General features: G+C 37.3%; 1 protein-coding gene across 3 annotated transcripts in view; it reads left to right on the plus strand.

The window, feature by feature from the left end:
• Positions 1–25,592, plus strand: part of ide (insulin-degrading enzyme) — a 107,479-nt gene that overhangs the window by 44,758 nt on the left and 37,129 nt on the right. For all 3 annotated transcript variants that reach the window (XM_059947596.1, XM_059947595.1, XM_059947593.1), the window contains 4 exons: positions 144–246; positions 10,466–10,588; positions 14,418–14,500; positions 18,843–18,987. In XM_059947596.1, the coding sequence (XP_059803579.1) occupies positions 144–246; positions 10,466–10,588; positions 14,418–14,500; positions 18,843–18,987 (454 nt within the window). The remainder of the gene's footprint in view (positions 1–143; positions 247–10,465; positions 10,589–14,417; positions 14,501–18,842; positions 18,988–25,592) is intronic.

The following is a 25,592-nucleotide window of genomic DNA, read 5'->3' on the forward strand; positions in this document are numbered from 1 at the left end:
TTACAGTGTCCAATGTTTCATCACATGAGTGGTTTTATATCAGAGACATTGAGTAGTATTCTCAAATGTCAAGGTATATAATATTTACGATCAATGATACTATTCACAAGCCCCTTAATTTCATTTGTGCTTTTGCTTTGTAGGGTAGCTGTGGTTTCTAAATCATTTGAAGGACAAACAGACAGAACTGAAAAATGGTATGGCACACAGTACATGCAAGAAGCCATTAGTGCTGATGTCATCCAGGTGGGTAAAATGTCTCCTACAACGGTGTTAACAAAAACTGTTTCAATTAAACTCTGATTCCTTTATAAGAAATTGTTTTGCATGCACTGGCTTTAGCTATTTATTTTGCATTGCCCATTTGTTGCAAATAAAATTGGTACAATAAATGCCAATATTAGAACAATAACTTGGTACATAGGTGGAATATCAGAGTATGCTGAATGCAGTTCTTTAGTTATGAATAGCTTGTAGATATATTAGTACACAAAACACATTAACTTATTTTGTGCTCTTTCTAACTATAAATTTGATGTTATTAAAGTGATTTATTTATTAGTAATCTTAAGACAGTTTTATCATTTGCTTTTAGATGTGGTGCATTTGGGCAACTTCCAGAATGTACAGTTCTTGGAAGAAAAGCCAGATGTTTTAATTTAAACTGAAATCTTGAAGAATTATTTAATGATAATTGCATATCAGTCTTGATATGGAGTGTCAGCCTGAATTGTTGGCTTGCACCTTTTGCCTCCACACCAGCTGCTTGACCTGAATTCTTCCAGCACTCTGTGTTTGTTCTAGTTGCAATATCTGTAGCCAGTTAGTTTATATGATTCCATCATTTCAAGAAAAATTAAAGAGCCCATTATATTTAGCACTTATAATGTGAGTTTTGCATTGCTTTAACTTTAAACCAACTTAGGATATTATGGGAGCTGTTGATTTCTGGCAGGAGCAGTGCGCTAGATCAGAGTGGTGGTGCCAGAGAATGGTCCTATATTATGTTTTTATTTCTTCTTCTAAAATGATACTGGAGTTTCCATTATGTTTATCCCACTAGTATCCTAATCTCCAAGATTAGCTCTTCATAAATGTTAGAGATTGCTAATTCACTGAAATCTCGCCTAACAAAAAGAATGACATTTGTATGCAGGATGAAACTAGAAAAATTATGATACATGATAAAGCGTCTGAACCTGGTCTTCCAGCATTTTGTCTGTTCCTCTCTACCTCCCTCTGCATCTGGATCCTTGACTTTCTCATCAGGAGATCACAATCAGTATGGATTAGTACCAACAACTCTCCTCGCTGGCAGTTAACACCTCAAGGATGTGTGCTGAGCTCATTGGTCTGCTTTCTCCACAGTCATGACTCAGTAGTTAAGCACAGCTCAAATGTCATTTATAAATTCGCAATTGACACCACTATTAGTATAATCTCGGGTGGCAACATGGAGACATACTCGAGTGAGGGAGATCAGCTGTAGAATGGTATTGCTGCAGTAACCTTGCATCCAGTGTTAGCAAGGTCAAGAAATTGATAATGGACGTAAGAGGAAGTTGGGAGAATAGACTGCAATCACAAAGAAGGCATGCCATTGCCTCTACTTGGAGTTTGAGGAGATTTGCTATATTATATTTCCATAGAAGTAAGTTGGTGAGCAATCTGTCTGGTTGCATCACAACCTGGAATGGAAGCTCCAATACACATGATCACAAGAGGTTGCAAAAAGTTATAGCCAGCTCCTTTTGGGGCACAGGAATTGATGGTGGACTTTAGGAAGGTGAAATTGAGAGAATACGCAGCAGTTCTTATCAAGGAGTCAACTGTGGAAAAAGTGTGCAGTTTCGAGGTCCTGGGTGTCATCACCCAATTAGCCAGAAACTGTGTAGATGTACACTGTTAACATAGTGGTTAGTATGACACTATTACACACCAGGGCATTCAGGAGTTAATTCCAGCACTGCTCTATAAGAAATCTCTGTAGGTCCTCCCTGTGAAATGTGTGATTCCTCAGAGTGCTCAGGTTTCCTCCCAAAGGCATACAGGGTAGATTAATTGGTCATTGTAAATTGTCCTGTGATTAGGTTAGGGTTAATCAGGATTGTGGAGTTGCTGGGGCCAGGTGGCTCAAAGGGCCAGAGGGTGCCGTATTGCTAAATAAATAAAACATCCCAGAAGGTCTATCCTGAGGTCAATATGTACTGATGCAGTTATGTAGAAGAAACACCAAAAGCTATACTTTATTAGGAGTTTGCAGAGAATTTGTATGTCATCAAAGACTAGCAAATTTCTGAAGATGTACTGTTGAGAGCATTCTGACTGGTTGCATCACAGCCTGGTATGGAGGTTCCAATGCATGGATCCAAAAAAGCAGCAAAAGCTTGGAGGCACAGCTAGCTCCATCATGGGCACTAATCTCCCCACCATTGAGGTGATTTTCAATAGTTAATGCCTCAGGAAGGTGCCATCCATTATTAAGGACCCTCACTTCATTCTTTGAGAAAGAGAAACAAGAACCTGAAAACCGCATCAACGATCAAGCTTGTCCCCTTGCCATCAAATTTCTGAAAGGTCCATGAACGCCAACTTGTTTTTCCATTTTTTTGCAGTATATATTTATTTTATAATTATAGTAATTTTATGTCTTTGCACTGTATTGCTGCAAAACAACAAATTTCATGTTATATAAGACAGTGATAATAAATCTGATTCTGAAATCAATAATAATAATGCCTGCCATTGATATGTTTGTCCACGCAAAAATGAGCTGTGAAATCCAATATGCGGTATAATATTCTGAAATAGGCAAGAATCCAAGATTATTTAGCAACAGGAGCTCTTGTAAGCATTTACCTGGCTGTAATCATCTTAGTTTTCTGTTTCTGGGGCCAAATCACAATTAAACAATTTGAGTCTGAAGCAAGCTTTTACAAAGTACATTGTACTTTGATTCATTTTTCACAGATGGATATTTGAATAATGACTCCATGTATGCATTTAGCAAATCACTGGAAGCTTGCATGCAGGTCACTTCCCATCTGTGGAGACTTAAGTTCAGATACTGGGAGATGGAGAAATTCTGAAGTGTCATTTTCAGTTTTGTAATCTAGCTCCTATCATTTCAGAAAGGTTAAAGGTTTGAAAGCACCATGGTTTTCAAGGGATATTAGAAACTTGGTTCGGAAAAAGAGGGGTGTCTACAATAGATATAGGCAGCATGGAGTAAAGGAATTGCTCGAGGAATATAAAGAATGTAAAAGGAATCTTAAAGAGATTAGAAAAGCTAAAAGAAGATACGAGGTTGGTTTGGCAAATAAGGTGAAAGTAAATCCAAAAGGTCTCTACAGTTATATTAAAAGCAAGAGGATAGTGAGGGATAAAATTGGTCCCTTAGAGAATCAGGGTGGTCAGCTATGTGTGGAGCCGAGGGAGATGGGAGAGATTTTGAACGATTTCTTCTCTTCAGTATTCACTAAGGAGAAGGATATTGAATTGTGTAAGGTGTGGGAAACAAGTAAGGAAGTTATGGAACCTATGACAATTAAAGAGGTGGAAGTACTGGTGCTTTTAAGAAATTTAAAAGTGGAAAAATCTCCGTGTCCTGACAGGATATTCCCCAGGACCTTGAGGGAAGTTTGTGTAGAGATAGCAGGAGCTCTGACAGTGATCTTTCAGATGTCATTAGAAACAGGGATTGTGCCGGAGGATTGGTGTATTGCTCATGTGGTTCCATTGTTTAAGAAGGGTTCTAGAAGTATGCCTAGCAATTATAGACCTGTCAGTTTGACATCAGTGGTGGGTAAATTAATGGAAAGTATTCTTAGAGATATAGTATTTATAATTATCTGGATAGACAGGATCTGATTAGGAGTAGCCAGCATGGATTTGTGCGTGGAAGGTCATATTTGACATACCTTATTGAATTTTTTGAAGAAGTTACGAGGAATGTTGACGAGGGTTAGGCAGTGGATGTAGTCTATATGGACTTCAGCAAGGCCTTTGACAAAGTTCCACATGGAAAGTTAGTTAAGAAGGTTCAGTCGTTAGGTATTAATGCTGGAGTAATAAATTGGATTCAATAGTGGCCAGATGGGAGATGCCAGAGAGTAGTGGTGGATAATTGTTTATCGGGATGGAGGCCGGTGACTAGCGGGGTGCCTCAGGGATCTGTTTTGGGCCCAATGTTGTTTGTAATTTACATAAATGATCTGGATGATGGGGTGGTAAATTGGATTAGTAAGTATGCCGATGATACTAAGGTAGGAGGTGTTGTTGATAATGAGGTGGGTTTTCAAAGCTTTCAGGGAGATTTATGCTGGTTAGAAGAATGGGCTGAGCATTGGCAGATGGAGTTTAATGCTGAGAAGTGTGAGGTTCTACATTTTGGCAGGAATAATCCAAATAGAACATACAGGGTAAATGGTAGAACATTGAGGAATGCAGTGGAACAGGGAGATCTAGGAATAACAGTGCATAATTCCCTGAAGGTGGAGTCTCATGTAGATAGGGTGGTGAAGAAAGCTTTTGGAACGCTGGCCTTTATAAATCAGAGCATTGAGTACAGAAGTTGGGATGTAATGTTAAAATTGCACAAGGCATTGGTAAGGCCAAATTTGGAATATTGTGTACAGTTCTGGTCACTGAATTATAGGAAAGATATCAATAAATTAGAGAGAGTGCAGAGACGATTTACTAGGATGTTACCTGGGTTTCAGCCCTTAAGTTGCAGATTAAGGTTGAACAAGTTAAGTCTCTATTCATTGGAGCGTAGAAGGTTGACGAGGGATTTGATTGAGGTATTTAAAATTTTGAGAGGGATAGATTGAGTTGACGTGAATAGGCTGCTTCCATTGAGAGTAGGGGAGATTCAAACGAGAGGACATGATTTGAGAGTTAGGGGGCAGAAGTTTAAGGGAAACACGAAGGGGTATTTCTTTACTCAGAGAGTGATAGCTATGTGGAATGAGCTTCCTGTAGAAGTAGTAGAGACCAGTTCAGTTGTGTCATTTAAGGTAAAATTGGATAGGTATATGGACAGGAAAGGAGTGGAAGGTTATGGGCTGAGTGCGGGTAGGTGGGACTAGGTGAGATTAAGAGTTTGGTACGGACTAGGAGGGCCGAGATGGCCTGTTTCTGTGCTGTGATTGTTAGATGGTTATATGATTATATGCCAAGAAAGCAAGGCAGTTAGGTGCTTTCATTCTGCTTTGTAACAAATTGTTTTTGTTTTTTTTTGTTAATCTGATATTGAAGTTCTAGATTGCCTTGAGAAAAAAATAAAAAATGTAGTGTAAATTATGTGTAGCTTCTAGCTGTAAGAGTACAGATAGTCCTCAAGTTACAAATGTCCGACTTATGAACCAAGGATGGAGAACGCCGTCCGCCATTTTAAGTCGTTGCTGTTGACACTTTGTTGAGTGTGTAACTTTGTATTTGGCTTAAATTTTTCTTAGCAAGATCCACCCTGAACCCCCCCCCCCCCCCCCCGTTCCAGTTGGCTGGTGGCGCAGTGAGATCAGCGCTGGGCTCGAGAATGGAGGTTCCCGTGTTCTATCCAGTGACAGACGCTCCCGTGCCGGGTTGATGTCAATCCAGTGACTCCATACCATCCGTGCCGGGTTGATGTCGAGCTCGCAAGTCGACCTTGTTAAAAACACTCCCACCTCCAGTTTGAATTCCCATGCGGAATATTGTGGAGGATGAAATACCCGAACCCAGCACAGCCCCCACTTGTCTCATTTAACCTGTCTCAGTGCGGTGGACTTTAGGACCCGGGGAGTCCAGTGCAGTGGTCCTTAGGACCCCACGGAGCTCAGGAGCTGGCAAAGCTCAGGACCCACCGCCTGCACTGTTTCTGTTCCGTTGACAAGAAGCGATCATGATTGAAAATAAAGTGGAAATAATGAAGTGTTTGGAAAGAGGTGAAATGTCATCGGTCATTGCAAAAGCGTTAGGCTATAGTCGATCAACGATCAGAACAATTTTAAAGGATAAAGTGAGAATAATGGAGCATGTGAAAGGCCCTACCCTGATGAAAGCTACAATTATTACTAGGCAACGCAGTGGTTTAATTATTGGAATACTTATGTTTCTTAAGTGTTTTATATGCATAGAAAGGTAAAATGTATACTATATACTATGACAGATGTTTGACTAAGTGACGCTAAATAATACCAGATGTACTTGTTCCGATTTACGTACAAGTCCGACTTAAAGACGGACTCGGGAACGGAACTCGTTCGTAACCTGGGTACTGCCTGTATGAAAAGTTCTAATAAGATCATGGCACATCATATTGTTACCTGAACAATATTCCATATCACATGGTTTTCTTTCAACCTTTTGCCTCTGTTAAAAAAATCTATACTTTACTTCCAGCACCATTTGAGAGTTCTGAAAACTAAACTCCTTTAGAGAAAAACTTAAGCTGCATCTCAAATTTAAAGGAGCCACTTTTTATTTTTGAACAATGGCTTCTATATTTTAGATTCTATATTCACCCATAAGAAGAAACAGTGTCATAACCCCTTTCGAACTGTGATTCCCAACAGGGATTGGTTATGTGTCCTAAGAGGGCACTAAGGGAAGTCGTCATGGAGTGTTCAAGATTCTTGGGGGTGGAGAGGGCAAGCAGCACCCTAATTATAATTATGAGACCTTGTGTTATTGGTCAGTTGCACTAACTGGAATAGTATAAAGGTAGTTTGCCGAACACCAGCGCTATCCCGACTGACATTCAGATTCTAATCTGAATTCTTTGTCAATGTAATTTTTGCTGTTGAGAGGATCTTCATTTTAGTCCCTCCATTCCTTTGCATGCTACTACCATCGTTCCACCTGTGTCAACTTGCTCCTGTCATCAACATCCGATAGGCATCTCCAATTTTTTTATTTTAATTTAGCCCTGTTAATGATTAATAAATATGTGTGGTGCAATCTCTGAATCTGAAGGCGGTGAAGCCTTGAATTCTCGTCTTGCTAGGAAACTACAGAAAGTGCGTCAATGCAACATTACATGCCTGGAGTATGGTTTTATTCTGTTCCTGTCAGATCAATTATGCCCCATGTGTCTTGTTTGTAATATTGTTCCGTGTAGTGAAGCTGTGAAACCATCAAGGTTGCAGGAACACTACCTTAAAAGACCCTGAAGAGGCTATTTATGGTATTACTCAGTTCCAGAAGATGAAAAAAGCATTTGAAAAGTGTTGCACACTCTAATTATTTGCTAAGAAAGCTAAAAATTACCTTGGTGGTCTTATTGCTTCTTACAACATTTCTTAAATGACAGCAAGGTGTGGAAAATCTCACACAATTGGTGGTGGATTAATAATGCCTGCTGTATCAGAAGTGCCCACCATTGTTCTCAAAATGGATATCTGTATTTTAAAATCAAGTCCTCTGAGTAATAACTCTGTAGCCCATAGTATTGAACGAAATGAGTAAAGCCATTGATTATCAGCTAGGCACAGAGCTACAAAAAACAGTACTTGGGATACAACTGGATTTGTCAACTGTGCAAGACAATGAGGCATTGCCTTTGGCATATATATGGTTTATCAAAAGTGGAATAGCTTATGAAGAGATTATCTTCATAAATTTGTTAAAAACAAATATCAAAGGGGAATCAATCTATGACAAGCTCAAAATGTATATTGAGGATAACAGTATTCCAATTAGGAACATGATTTCTTGTGGAACAGATGGAGCACCATATGGTTTAGTGGCATTTATGAAAAAAGAAATTCCAAGTCTGTTTGCAATCCATTGTGTAGCTCCTTGTCAGCATCTTGCAGCCAAGAACCTCAGCCTACAACTTTTTTCAAGCATGACTCTTGTAATATCTATCAACAAAATTAAAGCTCATCCGTTAAATAGTGGAATATTTCACTAGTTATGCCGAGATAACGATGAAGAATTTGAATGCTTCTTCACACTGAAGTGTGCTGTCTGTCAAAAGGCTACTGCTTAAAATACTTTGACCTTTTTGACACTGGTTGAATTTTTGCTCAAATTCGACAAGAGCTTGGGAAGCAAGATTGAACTTCTACATGGTGATGTGGCATACCTAGCTGATCTGTATGACAAACTGAACATTCTAAATATGAAACTGCAGAGTGAGAATTTCAATTTAATCCAGCCAAGAAATGCAGTGTCCACTCTTATTGGAAAACTGGAAATATATAAGCAAAACAATGAGAGAAGAATATTCTCCCAATTTCCGTGCAAGGAAAGTATAGAAGGCAAGGAAAGTATAGAAAGCACCTTCTTTCATAGAAGGTGCTTTTCAAGAGTACTGCTTACACCTGCAATCACTGAAGAAGGATTTTCAGAATCGATTTAAGGATTTGAACAACCTGGAAATTTAGGACTGAGTAATTTACTTATTTCTTTGCAAGGTGGAAGAACAGGAAGGGAGCTTGCAAGAAGAAATTATCAAAATTCAGAACAATGAAGAAGTAAAAATGCTTTTCAAAAATGTTGGCTTTTGTGATAAAGTGGCTACGCTGTCATGCAAAGTTTTCTGGTCTTTGGGGAAGAGTCAAACTGCTTCATTGCATTTCTATCATAATCACAAAATTACATAATCAGAAAAAAGCAGAAACGTTTGAACATTGTTACATGTGGGGACTTGAAACTTGTGCTGTCACAGCTTAAACCAAATATTTCAACTCTTACTAAAAACCATCAAGCCCAAGGAATACACTGATACTGAGGCTGCTGTACAGCACACAGGTATTCTGTAAGCTAGGTTTACAGACAAATAAAAAATTAAAACAGAATTTTTCTCATGTTAGCATATGGTAGACATATTTATACACTATGCGGACACCAGAAAGATTATGCCTAAGAGGGTCGTTGGGCTAAAAAGAGTTGGGAAACATTGCCTTAGAGTCTTGTTCAAAGTGGTGAATAGGAGAATATTTGTGTGTTCTTGTATAGATTTCCAGAAAATGTTATATACTTCACCTTGTGAGGTGGTTAGCTGAATTTAAAGCTCATCAAACCATTGATTATTCAAAATATTTTCCAAGTTGCAACAGCAGATTAAAAATAATATGCAGGTACTCAAGTTAGTATAATTGGTATTATGACATTCCTTCAGGAGCAGTGTTGGTGTGGCTACCGTTTGTAAAAGTTATAAGAGATTTAAGTATGAGCAATGTACATTAAATTACAAATGTATTAATAGATTAAATTGAAAGAACTGTTGCAAATAAATATCAGTTAAGTGCAAAATCATCTACATTTGACCCAAAAATATTTAGTCTGGCATATTTTCAAAATAGTGAAAAGCTGAAGCAAGGAAGTTTGTCAGAGATTTGGAAGTCCGTATTGGAAGACGATTAAAATTTTTAAAATATATATGTTAAAAAATGTTAATGTTTATCTTTTATCTATCAGGGACTAGAATTTGGAAGAGGATGTGGTAGAGGTTATACTATTTAGCTATGTTTATCTCTCACTGATTAGTATAAGCAGGTCTAGGCACTGTACTTTGAGAAGAGGAAGTATAGCATAGATTTACAAAAGGGTTATTGTGGATAATATGTAGGGAGAAATTCAAAATTTTTAACAATTCCATTATATTTGAGCATATAGTCTAAAAGTTAGAGCCAGGCTTTTAGGATATGTAGGAAAAATATTAAAACACAAAATTGCTGAATGTTTAGAACTCTATTCTGAAAATGGTAATTTTATCAGCCAAAGAATGGAGATGAATGGTATGTATGACTAGTAAAAAAAAGTTTATTAAACAGAAGACAAAGTCAATGCTTATTAAATACTGTAGTCTCTTATAAAGTGGAGACAATCTTTCCCAATTGAAGCAAGGTAATAAAGCATATGAATGAAATATAGCTACAGAATCTGCAGAATTGTATATATTGAGCTTGAAAGCTGGGAGTTGTGCTATTACCTCCACCTAGCTGCTTATACTATTGTCACCAAATTGGTCTAAATTTAAATCAGAAATAGGTTTAGTGTATGATATCCAAAGTTATTAAAAGAACAATGGCAAGTATGTGGCTCTCACTGCATCATAAAACAAACTTGAGAGGATAGATAGTTTATCATGTCTTTTTTTTTAATGCTCCCTATTTCGGGTTTTATTTCCGTCATACTGGAGCTATCTCAGTTTATCCAATAATGTACTTTGTCATTGTTAGAAAGTAGATGGTAGATTAAGTATTATGTCTGTTTTGTTGCTGCTAGACTTAGGCCAACAAAGGTAGAGTTTCCAGATCACCACCATTGTTATTTTCTTGACCAATTGCACAGCTTGGTTGTGAATTTGGGAGTGGTGAGAGGGGACATTGGATAATTATTATGAAATCTGTAGAAATGTTTTAACATATTTCAATTGATATTTTATAGAAGAAGGATTCTTTCACTGCAGAAAATGACAAAATCCTACTCCATGTGCAAAGCAGTAACAGGATTTCTCTGTTTATTTTTACAGAAATGGCTGAATGCAGACTTAAATGGAAAGTTCAAATTGCCTGTTAAAAATGAATTCATTCCTACGAATTTTGAGATTTTCCCCTTGGAAAATCATACTACAACTTTTCCAGCTCTCATTAAGGTAAACTATACTCAGTCTCCAGAAATGTGAATCGGCGATTAGAGTTGAAAAAAATGATATTAATGTGATAATGCATTTTTCATTTATATAAATATAGTTGATATTATTTTCAAATCAACCTTTCCAAAGGGTGCTGTAATAGCAGATGGTTGTTATAATTTAAATTTGCTTAGCTTTTTGTTAGAAAAATGCATTTAGATCAATAAAACGTTGATATACAAATGTACTCAAATTTGGTGGATTCATTAGGAATTAAAATGTTTTTTGTTGGAGGGGTGGGAAGTTGAAAGATTTTTTTGAGTTAATGCTGATGTGAATGAATATAATATTAGTCTGTGACTTTGTTTGTAAGGTACTTTGAATTTCCTGCACTACACTAATGCCAATTGAACAAAGGATTTTTTTTAGAAGTATCTGAAATACTCAAGTAATGTACTTAAAACTTTGTCCTGCCTCTTGTAATGGTGTTGTAACAATGTATACATGAGCCCACCATAGATGTATGATTTGCTTAATCAGTATACATGACTCTAAGGATAAATTAATAACTATAATTAAATTGTCTAAGATGGTATATATTTTTTATAATCTAGTTTGTGACATCATATCACAGGGACATATTCCGGCTGGTGGTATAGTAGCGTTTGCACTGAACTTTGAGGCAAATGGTCCTGGATTCGAATTTGACCAGCTCCTTACACTCTTTCCATCCATGCTGGGTTGAGCGTCAAGCTAGCAACTCAGCCTTGTATAATAACAACGTTGCTGCCCAATGTGCCACAAAGCACGCAAAGGAACAATACTATTCAAGATTTGTGTTTATTCTTCATTGCGTGGAAAATATATAGTTATCAGTTATGTAAGACTTTATAAATAGGTGCAATAGTAGACTTTTTTTTTCCCCTTTGAACCTGTTTTATATTCACCAAGGATGTGCTTTTTCCTGTACCCTTTTTAGAAACTATCTCCATATCAATTGATTTCCTTAATTTCCACTAACCTATTGATATGTATTTTAAAGAACTCGAAAACTAGCATAGCTCTCCAAATTAGAGAATTCCAAAGATTCTTCAGCATCTGAAGAAATTTCTTCTAATCCTGATTAATTTCAGATTTATTTATCACATCTGCACAAAACATACAGTGAAATGCAGTGAAACAACTGGGAGACCATTTCTCTGAACGACGCAGACTGGGAGACCGTTTTGCTGAACACCTATGCTCTGTCCGCTGGAGAAAGCAGGATCTCCCAGTCCCACACATTTTAATTCCACGTTCCATTCCCATTCTGATATGTCTATCCATGGCCTCCTCTACTGTCAAGATGAAGCCACACTCAGGTTGGAGGAACAACACCTTAGATACCGGTGGAGTAGCCTCCAACCTAATGGCATGAACATTGACTTCTCTAACTTCCGTTAATGCCCCTCCTCCCCTTCTTACCCCATCCCTGATATATTTAGTTTTCTCCCCCCTCTTTTTTTCTCTCTGCCTATCACTCTGACTGTTCTCCATCTCCCTCTGGTGCTCCCTTCCCCATTTCTTTCTCCCTAGGCCTCCCATCCCATGATCCTTTCCCTTCTCCAGCTCTGTATCCCTTTTGCCAATCACCATTCTGGCTTTCAGCTTCACCCTACCCCCTCCGGTCTTCTATCATTTCACATTTCCCTCTTCCCCCTCCTACTTTCGAATCTCTTACTATCTTTCAGTTAGTCCTGACAAAGGGTCTAGGCCCGAAATGTCGACAGTGCTTCTTCCTATAGATGCTGCCTGGCCTGCTGTGTTCCACCAGCATTTTGTGGGTGTTGAGTGAAATGCATCAATTAAATGAAATGCATCAATTAAATTAACAACCAACACATCTCAAGGATGTGCTGGGGGCAGACCTCATGTGTTGCTACACGTTGCTGAGCCATATCTCAGTGTTCAGTGGCTGCACTGCTTGTCCCAGCTACCCAACACCAGCAGTTAGTCATCACCATGGAAAAGTATAGCACAGAAACAGGCACTTTGGACCATCTAGTACACTGAACCATTTAAACTGCCTAGTCCCATCGACCTGCACCCAGACCATAGCCCTCCATACCCTGCCATCCATGTAATCCAAACTTCTCTTAAACATTGAAATTGAGCTTGCATGAACCACTTCTGCTGGCAGTTCATTCCACACTCTCACAATCCTCTGAGTGGAGAAGATTCCCTTCATGTTCACCTTTCACCCTTAATTCATGATCTCTAGTTGTAGTCCCACCCAACCTCAGTGGAAAAAGCTTGCTTGCATTTATCCTATCTGTACTCATAATTTTGTAAACTTTTATCAAATTTCCCCTCAATCTTCTACGTTCAGAGAAATATTCAATCTTTCATTATAATTCAGGTGTCCAACCTTGCAAACTGTCCTTGTAAGTTTTCTCTCTACTCTTTCTACCTTGTTTACATCTCTCCAGTGGGTAGATGACCAAGACTGCACACAATACTCCAAATTTGACCTCACCAATGTCTTATACAACTTCAACATATCAATACTTTGATTTAGGAAGGCTAATGTGCCAAAAGCTTTCTTTATGACCCTGTCTACCTATGTTGCCATTTTCAATGAACAATAGACTTGTATTCCCAGATCCCTTTTTTTCTTCTGCACTCCTCAGTGCCCCACCATTACTGTGATTCCTACCCTGGTTGGCCACACCTCACACTTGTCTGCATTAAATTTTATTTGCCTTTCTTCAGCCCATTTTTCCAGTTGATCCAGGTAAGTTCTTATAGCCTTCTTCGCTGTCCACTACACCTCCAATCTTGGTGTCATTTACAAATTTCCTGATCCAGTTACTCACAGTATCATCCAGATCATTGATATAGATGACAAACTGCAGCGGATGTAGCACCAATCCTTGCAGCAGACTGCTAATCACAGGCCTCCAGTCAGAGAGGCAACTCATTGGTCTGTTGCACTAATAGAGGGTAGGGATTTACATAAAGTTCCTGGCACAATACACTCCATAAAACTTCTCACATAATGTCATAGTTACCTTATTTAGTGTTGATTTCTTTACTATTGTTTCTAAACTTGCATCCTGTGCCCTAACAAGATACTACATGTTATGTGTAATGAAAATGTCTTTGAAATTCAGATTTATTTCATATGGTGATTTTGAGATCTTTAGTTAGAATCACAGCAATCAATTATTTTGTGTTTACCTCATCACGTCCCCTCAAAATTTCGAGCACTTAATCTCTTTTAATATCTTTTGTCTAATTTTTTCCAAATGGATGTGTTTTCACTTAGTCTCTGCTTGTACCCAAGCCCTCTCATTCCTAAATGATGTGTGAGTTACATTTCCTGATGCAGATATACCCAAAATAAATAACCAAATGTTTTAGTTCTCTGTTCCACTTTCCAAGGATTCTACCTGTCTATCTGTTAACTATCTCTGGCATTCTCTGTTTTCAGATTTCTGGAACCTGCAGCATTTTGCACTTCCATTAAGTACACACAACATTTGGCACAATAATCTAGCATTAGTCTAAATGATGCTTGGAAAAAAATTTAATATTAATTTCAGAGGACAACTAAATTTGTCAGTATGTCTGTTAAGTTGATTTCCTACTGACTGGGTTCCATTCTATAAGTGGCTCTTCCATGATCCAAGAAAGATTGGCAGAGTAATATCTATAGCTCATTTGATCATCTGTTCGTTTGACTTTTTAAATTTTGTTACATTTTTGTTAGATGGTTTGGCAGGTGAGTCTGTATACCAGAAGTTAGGATGCTTATTTTTAATAATGAAGTTGCAGTGCTCTATTTTCTGATTTGATCTTTTTATTGCAGGATACTGCCATGAGCAAAGTGTGGTTCAAGCAAGATGACAAGTTCTTTTTGCCAAAAGCATGCTTAAACTTCGAATTTTTTAGGTATGTTCTTCAAATGGTAATAAATTCCAGGAGTAGAAATAATGTGTAATTTTAAAATAGCAGTAGAGAAACTGTTGAAATTATACTTCATTCAGTTATTTGCTGAGAAAATAGATTGTACATTTATGTAACACTGATCAATTATAGATATTTGTCAATGAATGCTTGTTTTATTTGTTCTTTAGCATACTTGAGCCAAAAACCTTGTGACACAGTGCACGTACAGTATTTCAGGGCATATTGTGCACTCTCTAAAGAATGTGTGTACTATCTGGAAGATGAGTTTTTAAAATATGTACACTTCATTGAGTGAAAACAGAATAAAACAAAATAATTGCCTCAAAGTAGGCAGAACCCTAAATCACAGATGTGCATTTATTCAAAAATGAATAATATGTGCATTGGTAAAGTTTCAGTTTGCATACCAAATCCACCGACAAGAATTCAGTTACTATACCATGATTTTTAAAAATTCATTCAGACACCAAATTGATACCAGACATATCTAAGAACAGAAACGAAGTAAAATTTCTCAGATGGCAGACTTACTGGCTACAAATTTCACATCCTGTAGGAGCATGGGATAGTTCATAGGTCTTTGAGACAAGGAATGTAAGAAATAACTGAGCTTAAGCCAGCATCTCTGAGCTTGAGGGCATCTGGATTCATTGTGGAGCATAATGAAGTCAGAGAAATTCCTCGATCATGGGTTCCAAGAACAGGCCACCTGCACCGGGACCAGTTCTGGTTTAATGGGTTGTATTTCTGTGGAATGGGGCCAGATACAGTGGCATGCAAAAGTTTGGGCACCCCAGTCAAAATTTCTGTTACTGTGAATAGCGAAGCGATTAAAAGATGACCTGATTTCCAAAAGGCATAAAGGTAAAGATGACACATTTCTTTAATATTTTAAGCAAGATTGCTTTTTTATTTCCATTTTTTACAGTTTCAAAATAACAAAAAAGTGAAAGGGCCCAAAGCAAAAGTTTGGGCTCCAAGCATGGTCAGTAGTTAGTAACACCCCCTTTGGCAAGTATCACAGCTTGTAAGCACTTTCTGTAGCCAGCTAAGAATCTTTCAATTCTTGTTTGGGGGGTTTTCGCCCATTCTTCCTTGCAAAAGGCTTCTAGTTCTGTGAGATTCTTGGGCCGTCTTGCATGCACTGCTCTTTTGAAGTCTATCCACAGATTTTCGATGATGTTTTAGTTGGGGAACTGTGAGGGCCATGGCAAAACCTTCAGCTTGCGCCTCTTGAGGTAGTCCATTGTGGATTTTGAGGGGTGTTTCGGATCATTATCTTACTGTAGAAGCCATCCTCTTTTCATCTTCAGCTTTTTTTTTTACAGATGGTGTGATGTTTTGCTTCCAGAATTTGTTGGTATTTAATTGAATTCATTCTTCCCTCTACCAGTGAAATGTTCCCTGTGCCACTGGCTGCAACACAAGCCCAAAGCATGATTGATCCATCCCCGTGCTTAACAGTTGGAGAGGTGTTCTTTTCATGAATTTCTGCACCCTATTTTCTCCAAACACACTTTTGCACATTGCGGCCAAAAAGTTGTATTTTAACTTCATCAGTCAGCAGGACTTGTTTCCAAAATGCATCAGGCTTGTTTAGATGTTCCTTTGCAAACTTCTGATGCTGAACTTTGTGGTGAGGACGCAGGAAAAGTTTCTTCTGATGAATCGTCCATGAAGGTCATATTTGTGCAGGTGTTGCTGCACAGTAGAACAGTGCACCACCACTCCAGAGTCTGCTAAATCTTCCTGAAGGTCTTTTGCAGTCAAGACAGGGGTTTTAATTTGCCTTTCTAGCAATCCTATGAGCAGTTCTCTCGGAAAGTTTTCTTGGTCTTCCGGACCTCAACTTGACCTCCACCATCCCTGTTAACTGCCATTTCTTAATTACATTACGAACTGAGGACACGGCTACCTGAAAACACTTTGCTATCTTCTTATAGCCTTCTGCTTTGTGGGCATCATTTATTTTAATTTTCAGAATGCTAGGCAACTGCTTAGAGGAGTCCATGGCTGCTGATTGTTGGGACAAGGTTTGAGGAGTCAGGATATTTATAAAGCTTTGAAATTTGCATCACCTGGCCTTTCCTAACGATGACTGTGAACAAGCCATAGCCCTAACAAGCTAATTAAGGTTTGAGACCTTGGTAAAAGTTATCTGAGAGCTCAAATTTCTTGGGGTGCCCAAACTTTTGCATGCCACTGTATCCTAATGAGATTGAGAATGGTTTCATTAGAATGACAGATGGTACCAGAGAGAAGATTAAGAGATACCGAGGAGTTAAAAATTGGATTTAGAATCAATGTATATAGTCAAAGTGTAATGAAATACATGTGTTATTGACCATGTGGAACATGACACAGTCATATTAACTGATAAAAGACTCAGGACAAACTACTAGAGGAGCTCACAGGTCAGGCATCATCTGAGGAGAGAAACGGGCATTTTGGGTTGATGTCTTTATCTGGATTGATGTCGGGTTTCAACCTGAAATGTCAACAGATGTTGGATCTTGTTTAATTTCAGCAATTGATCCTAGTAGGATGGTAGTTGTTTGTGATCCCACTGTACATCTAACAGTAGTCAAAAATGAATGACTAAATTGCATATTTTATCTTTCACAAGCTCAAAACATCCCAAGAGGTTTTCAGTTAGTGAAATGCTGATAAAGTATAGCTTACTGATGTAATGGTAGAAGCCTAATAAATTGAGAAACAAATTCCATTGCATCTGAGTTCATACCATTGTTTTAAGAAATCCTTAAGGATATTACAGGGAAAGACTAACAAAGCACAAAATGTTGATATGGAGGCTTAACGATCTTTAGTAATCTTTAGTAAAAATATAATAGAATAAGAAAGAGGCTAAGAATCTTTTTGCTTTTAGAATAGGTGAGCTTAATTTGCAAACATTGAGATAATACTTCAATAAATATGGCAGTTGCAATTATATAAAATTCTATCATATGAATGAATTAATAGATTGTATGAAATAGTTTGATGTTTTTCACATTTATTCATTTCATTGCCTGTCATTGATGTGCTTCCCATTGCTCTTTATTGTAGAGTTTAAGCAGCTCTGTATTTTTCAGCTGTAATCAACTTTATTGTGCCTACCACAATTCATTGAACAGCTTGCTTCATTGTGGTAACATAATTGATGGCATGTGTTCTAAAACAATTAAACCTGCCCTCTATTGCTGTCCAACTTAGAGCAGATTCTTGAGCCTGTGTGCTTAAAGTGAATTTTCATCGCTGACTACAAAGGAAGAGAAAAATAAATGATAAGTAGGTCGTCTACAACCAGATACATCCAGCAGAGATTGTAACTTTTGAGGAGAACTGCGGAGGCATTACACAAAGATTTAAAGCTACAGAGTGATTTATTAGTGAAGTGTGATTTCACTAATTTTATAAATTTTTGCAAGACAGCGCTGTACACTCAGTGGCCACTTTATTAGGTGCACTTGCATGTTAATGCAAATATCTAATCAGCCAATCATGTCATAGCAACTTAATATATAAAAACATCCAGCCATGGTCAAGAGGTTCAGTTGTTGTTCATATCAAATATCAGAATGGGAAAGAAATATAATCTAAGTGACTTTAATTGTGGAATGATTGTTGGTGCCAGAGTGATTTGAGTATCTCAGAAACTGGTGATCTCCTGGGATTTTCACACACAGTAGTCTCCTAAATTTATAGAGAATGGCATGAAAATTTCAAAAGCATCCAATGAGTGCTAGGTCTGTGGACAAAAACCGGTTGTTAATGAGAGAATTCAGAGGAGAATAGCCAGATTTATTCAAGCTGACAGGAAGAGATCAGTAACTCAAATAACCACACATTACAACATTGGTGTGCAGAAGAGCATTTCTGAATCCACAAAACGTCGAACCATGAAGTGGATCGGCTACAGCAACGGAAGATCACAATCATGCACTCGATGGCCACTTTATTAGCTACTTTATTATCCAATTATCTCCTACTTTAAGTATATTACACAAAATGAGATGTTGCAATTTAAAATCCAAGGTTATTGAAATGATGAAAATTGGAACATCCTTTGTTTAATTATGCTATTGTCCACATTTTTGTTGCTAGGTGGAAGAAATCATGCTTTGAAACTGTTACCAGTTATTTATGTAATACAGTTAATCCTTTGCATAACACAAAGATTTAGTTATTTGGCGGAATGGAGAAAGATCCAAAATCTTCATTCATCATCTACATGGCTACATTTTCAGGTGATGGTAAATTTGATGGACTTGCAATATTTAAATTTTTAGAAAGAGATTTTAATATCTGGCATATTCTCTTTCAGCCCATTTGCTTATGTGGATCCATTACATTGTAATATGGCCTATTTGTATCTTGAACTGCTGAAAGATTCCCTCAATGAGTATGCATATGCAGCAGAGCTTGCTGGCTTGAACTATGACCTACAAAATACAATCTATGGAATGTATGTAAGTACCCAAATTCAGTGAAACAGCAAAGCTCTCTATCATCCTTAAATTTTTATTTTTGTGTGCACTTTTTTGTTAGCTCACTTCAACCTTACCCACCCCACTATTAATAATTACTCTTCCATCAAGTAAACATTGTATAGCCATGCGGCTGCATATACATACTCTACAGTCATTTTGCTTGAATTGTTTGTAATGTCACTTGAATATTAGCTGCTAAGAGGGAGATTGTTGCCACACTTATCATTTTTGTTTTCTTCTCGTTAGTCCTTACATTTATGCTGACCCTCTTCATTGCAACCTGACATACCTCTATATCAGGTTATTGAGGGATGATTTAAAAGAGTATACATATGCAGCACGCCTCACAGGCTTGGTATATACGCTAGTTCCAGCAATGAAATCAATTCTTGTAAGTAGAGCGGGAAGTGGTTCCTGCTTCAGATTAACCAAGCTGCTTGCAGTTTATGCGTGAGTTTTTAATTGCATGTTTAAATTTAATTACCATGCATGAAAGTTGAATTTGTGGTGGATCCACAAATATCCAGCGTGTGCCGAAGATGGAATTTTTTAATATAATCCATGTCACAAACTGTGCTTTGTTAATTCAACTGTCTTTGCATGTAATTTTATATTTTTGGCAAATTTGATATTCTAAATTATTTTTTAATTTAAGTGGTTTTAATTTGCATTAATCTGCAACAGTATAAGACTTTTTATCTACACCTGCATTAGTGTATTAAGCAACTGAGAATCATGCAGAAACTGTAAGCCAGTTGACAAATTTAGCATGACCACATTTAGCTCCCTAGTTGTCTGGCTTTATTCTTAGTGGCATCCAGTTTTCAACAGATTGGTAGGTATGTTTCCAAGGGTTGATGTGCCTAGGTTCTGTTCTCCAGATATCTTTTAAAGAGACATGTGTCCCGTATTTGTATCTTCAGCTACAATGGGATATATCAAACTACACACAACAGTAGTGGGTAGTAATGTTAGCATTCAGCCTTCACCTCTGCTCTTCCAGCTTTATATAATTTGAACTGTCTTGCAGTATGTCCTACATGAAGATATGAACTGTCTCAACATTTAAATCCTGGTATACTGTAGAAATGAATCACTCAGGCTATGGATGGTTATCATCATTTTGTCTAGTTTCCATGCACTTTTTATTTTCACTAATTGTAAGTACTAGGATACTTTGGACTCTTTAAACTCTTTTTATTTAAAACATCCTTGTATTATTTCTTGATGTCTGTACTCTTCTGCGTACTATAGTGTTTTTTCAAATTTATGCTTCTGTTGTAGTTCTTCCCAAAATGCTATAGCTGGCCCTTATCACATTGACTTGCCACTGTTTACAGTTGTCATTGTTTTCTGTGCTTCTTCAGTTTTTAAACACATTTTTGATTTATCCTCTAGATCTATTTGTCAAAAAATATAGCTGGGGAAACAGAGGATACTGTACTAATACTTGACATGACACTTCCAGCATTTATAAATAATAATCCTCCATATTTTGCTCCATTTCTTCTCAGTAACCCAGTTGAAAAGTATTTACAAAAGAAAAGTAAAATATACAACTTTAGAAAATCCATATAGGACATCCATGTTCATCCCATATCCTTTACCCTTGATTTGTCATATTAAAACCAATTGCTCCATAAATACTTGGTTCACTGCTTTCTTCCATCTTGAAGCTGTGGTATCACAATAAGGTGAACTGTAGGTAATCATGGTTTACCTCCATCATCTGATGGTGTGTTGTTTGTATTCACTTCTGTATTGTTATTCAAATTGACCATTTAAGGCTTTTGCTGCTATGTAACATTTTGTCATTCACAAAACGGCTAACAAAATGGTAACAGTGTTGTCCTGATGGATATTTTTGTATTCAAGTTGTTTTCAAAGTTCAAAGTAAATTTATTATTAAAGTATAGTTGCAAGAAAAATTTATGAACCCTTTGTAGTTACCTGATTTTCTGCATTAATTACTCATGAATGTGGTCCAATCTTCATCCAAGTCACAATAATAGACAAAACACAATCTGCTTAAACTAATAACACACAAGTAATTGTACTGCTTCTCATCAATATACCATTTAAGCAACCACACTGCTACGTTTGGAGGAAAAAGGTCCTACCTTTTCATCCTTGGGTTGAAAAAAAAATCAAAAAGTCATATCAAAAAGAATTTTTTGAATTTTGAGTCTGTGTGTAATAACAAAATGTAGTTGAATTTCCCAACTCCATATAGAAATTGCAGGTAGTATTTCCATGCCACTCTTATCCAAGTGAGAAGGTCATGGGTTGAGAGGTGATGCTAAAGAAACTGGGGAAATTGCTAGAATGCACCATATAGATAGAACATCAAAAATGAAATCATTACATAGGATGTATAAACCCCATTTCCAGAAAAGTTGGGATATTTTCCAAAATGCAATAAAAACAAAAATCTGTGATATGTTAATTCACATGAACCTTTATTTAACTGACAAAAGTACAAAGAAAAGATTTTTCAATAGTTTTACTGACCAACTTAATTGTATTTTGTAAATATACACACATTTAGAATTTGATGGCGGCAACACACTCAACAGAAGTTGGGATAGAGTTAAAATAAGATTAAAAAGTGCACAGAATATTCAAGTAACACCGGTTTGGAAGACTCCACATTAAACGGGCTAATTGGTAGCAGGTGAGGTATCATGACTGGGTATAAAAGTAGAGTCCATCAAAGGCTCAGTCTTTGCAAGCAAGGATGGGTCGTGGCTCACCCCTTTGTGCCAAAATTCGTGAGAGAATTGTTAGTCAGTTCAAAAGGAACATTTCTCAACGTAAGATTGCAGAGAATTTAGGTCTTTCAACATCTACAGTACATAATATTGTGAAAAGATTCAGAGAATTCAGGGACATCTCAGTGCGTAAAGGGCAAGGTCGGAAACCACTGTTGAATGCGCGTGATCTTCGAGCCCTCAGGTGGCACTGCCTAAGAAACCGTCATGCTACTGTGACAATTATAGCCACCTGGGCTCGGGAGTACTTCGGAAAACTATTGTCTCTTAACACAGTCCGTTGCTGCATCCAGAAATGCAACTTGAAACTGTATTACACAAGGAGGAAGCCATACATCAACTCTATGCAGAAACACTGGCAAGTTCTCTGGGCCCGAGCTCATCTCAGATGGTCCGAAGGACTGTGGAACCGTGTGCTGTGGTCTGATGAGTCCACATTTCAGCTAGTTTTCGGGAAAAACGGGCATTGAGTTCTCTGTGCCAAAGTTGAAAACGGCCATCCTGATTGTTATCAGCGAAAGGTGCAAAAGCCAGCATCTGTGATGGTATGGGGGTGCATCAGTGCCCACGGCATGGGTGAGTTGCATGTATGTGAAGGTACCATTGACTCTGAGGTGTGTATTAGGATTTTAGAGAGATATATGTTGCCATCAAGGCAACGTCTCTTCACGGGACGTCCATGCTTATTTCAGCAGGACAATGCCAGACCACATTCTGCACAGCCTACAACAGTGTGGCTTTGTAGACTCAGAGTTCGTGTGCTTAACTGGCCTGCTGCCAGTCCAGATCTATCTCCTATTGAAAATGTATGGCGCATCATGAAGAGAATCAGACAACAGAGACCAGGGACTGTTGAGCAGCTGAAGTCTTATATCATGCAGGAATAGACAAAATTTCCAATTGCATATGTACTACAATTAGTATCCTCAGTTCCAAAACAATTAAAAAGTGTTTTTAAAAGGAAAGGTGATGTAACACAATGGTAAACTTATCTCTGTCCCAACTTTTGTTGAGTGTGTTGCAGCCATCAAATTCTAAATTTGTGTATACTTACAAAATACAATTAAGTTGGTCAGTAAAACTATTGAAAATCTTTTCTTTGTACTTTTGTCAGTTAAATAAAAAGGTTCACGTGAATTAACATAGCACAGATTTTTGTTTTTAATGCATTTTGGAAAATATCCCAACTTTTCTGGAAATGGGTTTTGTACTTATACAGCCTGTTTTATACTCAATAACATGGATCTGCTTCTTGACAAATGGACAAATTTCCAAACATTCCTTTTTTGTGCAGCAAAGGTGATCTTGGAAATCGTAGGGCAAATCGTATCTTACATAATTGCCAGTCCATTATAATTTTAGTTAAGTTGTTACTCAAAATATATCGTTAGTGGAGAATTTCAGACATTTCTTTTATTCAGATTATGAGATTATGTCATTGCTGGTAGGGCCTGCGTAAATTGTCATTTTTTAATTGATTTTTGTAAAGATGATGATGAGGAACCATGGAACTTCGTGGTTCTCTTTTGTTAATTGTTGCATCGGGAGTTCCAGGTCTTTAACCTATCGTGAGGGAACTCTGATATATTTCTAACTGGGGATTGTGTTTGACATCGAGAATCTGCGTGGCATTATACCCTTGCCTTTTGTGGCTTGTAGATTTTGCCTTTGTGAAGCACTTGTCAGCTCATGCATCAGCATTGTACAGATCTTGTTGCGCGTAAGCATGGATTACTTCATTTCTGCGGAATTACCTGTGGATCTGAACATGATTTCTATTTCTGTGCTAATGAGATTTTTAAAAAAAAGGTGAAATGATTGGGCTTTTAACACTACCCTAAGGAACTCTATTGTGTGCGTTATGATAGAGCATTTTCCTCTCGATTCCCACTGACTTCAGTTTTCCCCGACGACTTTGACACCACGCTCAAATGCCGGCTTGAAGTAATGCATGGTCCCCTGACCTCGCTTTCATAATTGGGCTGTTAAATACTCTATATATTTGACTATGGCTGAACTGGAGCTGAGTGATCTTGATTTCTTCCAAACTTGGAATTGTTGAGTGAATGAGAGTAGATTGATCTTGAAGTCAGATTAGTCAGACCAGATGAATCCTTATTTTTTTTGTATAGGATGTATCAGCACAGTTTGCTGTGTTGCTGGGTTGTTGCCATTACTGCATCTTGGCTGGAGGCATGGCTATATTTATTGCAGAAGTCTTCAGCACTACAAATGTAATGTTGTCCAGTAGTCCAAGATATATATACAGAGAGAGAGAGAGAGAACTGTACAAAAGTCTTAAGCACTGAAGGCCAATGTATGTGATGGTGGCAATCCCGAGGAAAGCTGAGCTTGATTATCCTCTCCGTCATTCTGGCTGAAGCTGGCTACAAATCTTCAGCCCTGCCTTTGGCAGTTGTGTGCTTTCCCGTTAAATTAAGACTGAGAAGCCTTCTTGGATACTATTTTTCTCATTAGCTATTACCTGTTTGTTGCCATTGTGATTGTAAAAATGAAATTTTGATATGAGCAGTTGCTTTTGGGGTTGTTTAGTTCTGTATCTGGAATTCTTTTTCTGATAGTCAGCATACATGCATATCTCAAGATGGAAATGATCATCAATGGCCAATTGATGTGAATATTTCTTTCCTTTTTATAGTCAAGTCAGGATGTCAGCCAGGTTTTATTATGTATAAACCGTGATTGAAACTGGTTTATATGAGGAATTAAAGATGAGATTGGCATTTTATATTTATTTGTGAACTTCCTCATTTTGACCTTTTGATGGGATGTGGGTAATTAATGAAGCAGCTTAAAAAGTTTGGCTTTAAAACATTACCTTGAGGAACCTTGAATTTCAGAAACAATTATTGTAGACCCTTTCTGGGACAAACAACCAAGGATTATAATGAAGGAGACCAGTATCTTGGCTGAATAGCATGATTTAGTGTGTGTATTTATTCAAGGAATCTGTGACATAGTTCTCCCAACATAAGCATGTCTGTATCAGTTAGAGGTGAAATTTTTGAAGCTGTCTACACAAATTGTATTTATTGATTTTGAGTCCACTGTCTAGTTTAGTGCTAGATAGTTTAAAATGTTTGGTATTATTGAGAGAATTGATGGATCACTTTAGAGGGCATTTGGAAAGCAATCACATTGCTCAAGGTCTGAAGTCAAAACAGAAATCAGACTGGTTAAATATGAAATAGCTCCTCTCTTTTATTTCTGGAACAAACTAATTGTTTGACACCCCTGTCGTGACTGGAATTTATATTAATATAAATGGAGGAAACTCAGAATGCATGGTTTGAATTTTTAACAACAGTGTATTTTCAGCCTCAATGGTTATTTCCAAAAAGCCCATTCAAAAAGTGTCTTTGAATAACATTGTTTATGGTTTAAATACTACCTTTTAATCTGAAATGAATAAAGTTTCTGATTTTCTTGGATACTTTGCAATTTAGAATTACCGATTGTTTTTCCTCAACTTTGAATAAAAGCTTTCCTCACTTAATTATTTTGTGCAACATGACAAACTTCAGGCATATTCATCTAATTCGATTTTGTGATGTTTTCAGTGTTACTAAAGAGACAATCCTAATGTAATTCTGCTTCATTTATTTTAAGAGGAAATTATAAGTAAGATTACAAAACAACATTTGTGTTGCAATTCTCTTGTGGTACTGTAGGAGCTGAAGAAATTGGGTAGGTTATAATCAATTGACATTTGTAATATTGATAACAACAATCTGCTTGGAGAATTTGTTATTCAAGAGATCAGGTAAAGCAAAAGGGATAAAGGAAACTAGC

The sequence above is a fragment of the Hypanus sabinus genome, chromosome 22 (genome assembly GCF_030144855.1).
Source record: "Hypanus sabinus isolate sHypSab1 chromosome 22, sHypSab1.hap1, whole genome shotgun sequence".
NCBI classification, from domain to species: Eukaryota; Metazoa; Chordata; class Chondrichthyes; order Myliobatiformes; family Dasyatidae; genus Hypanus; species Hypanus sabinus.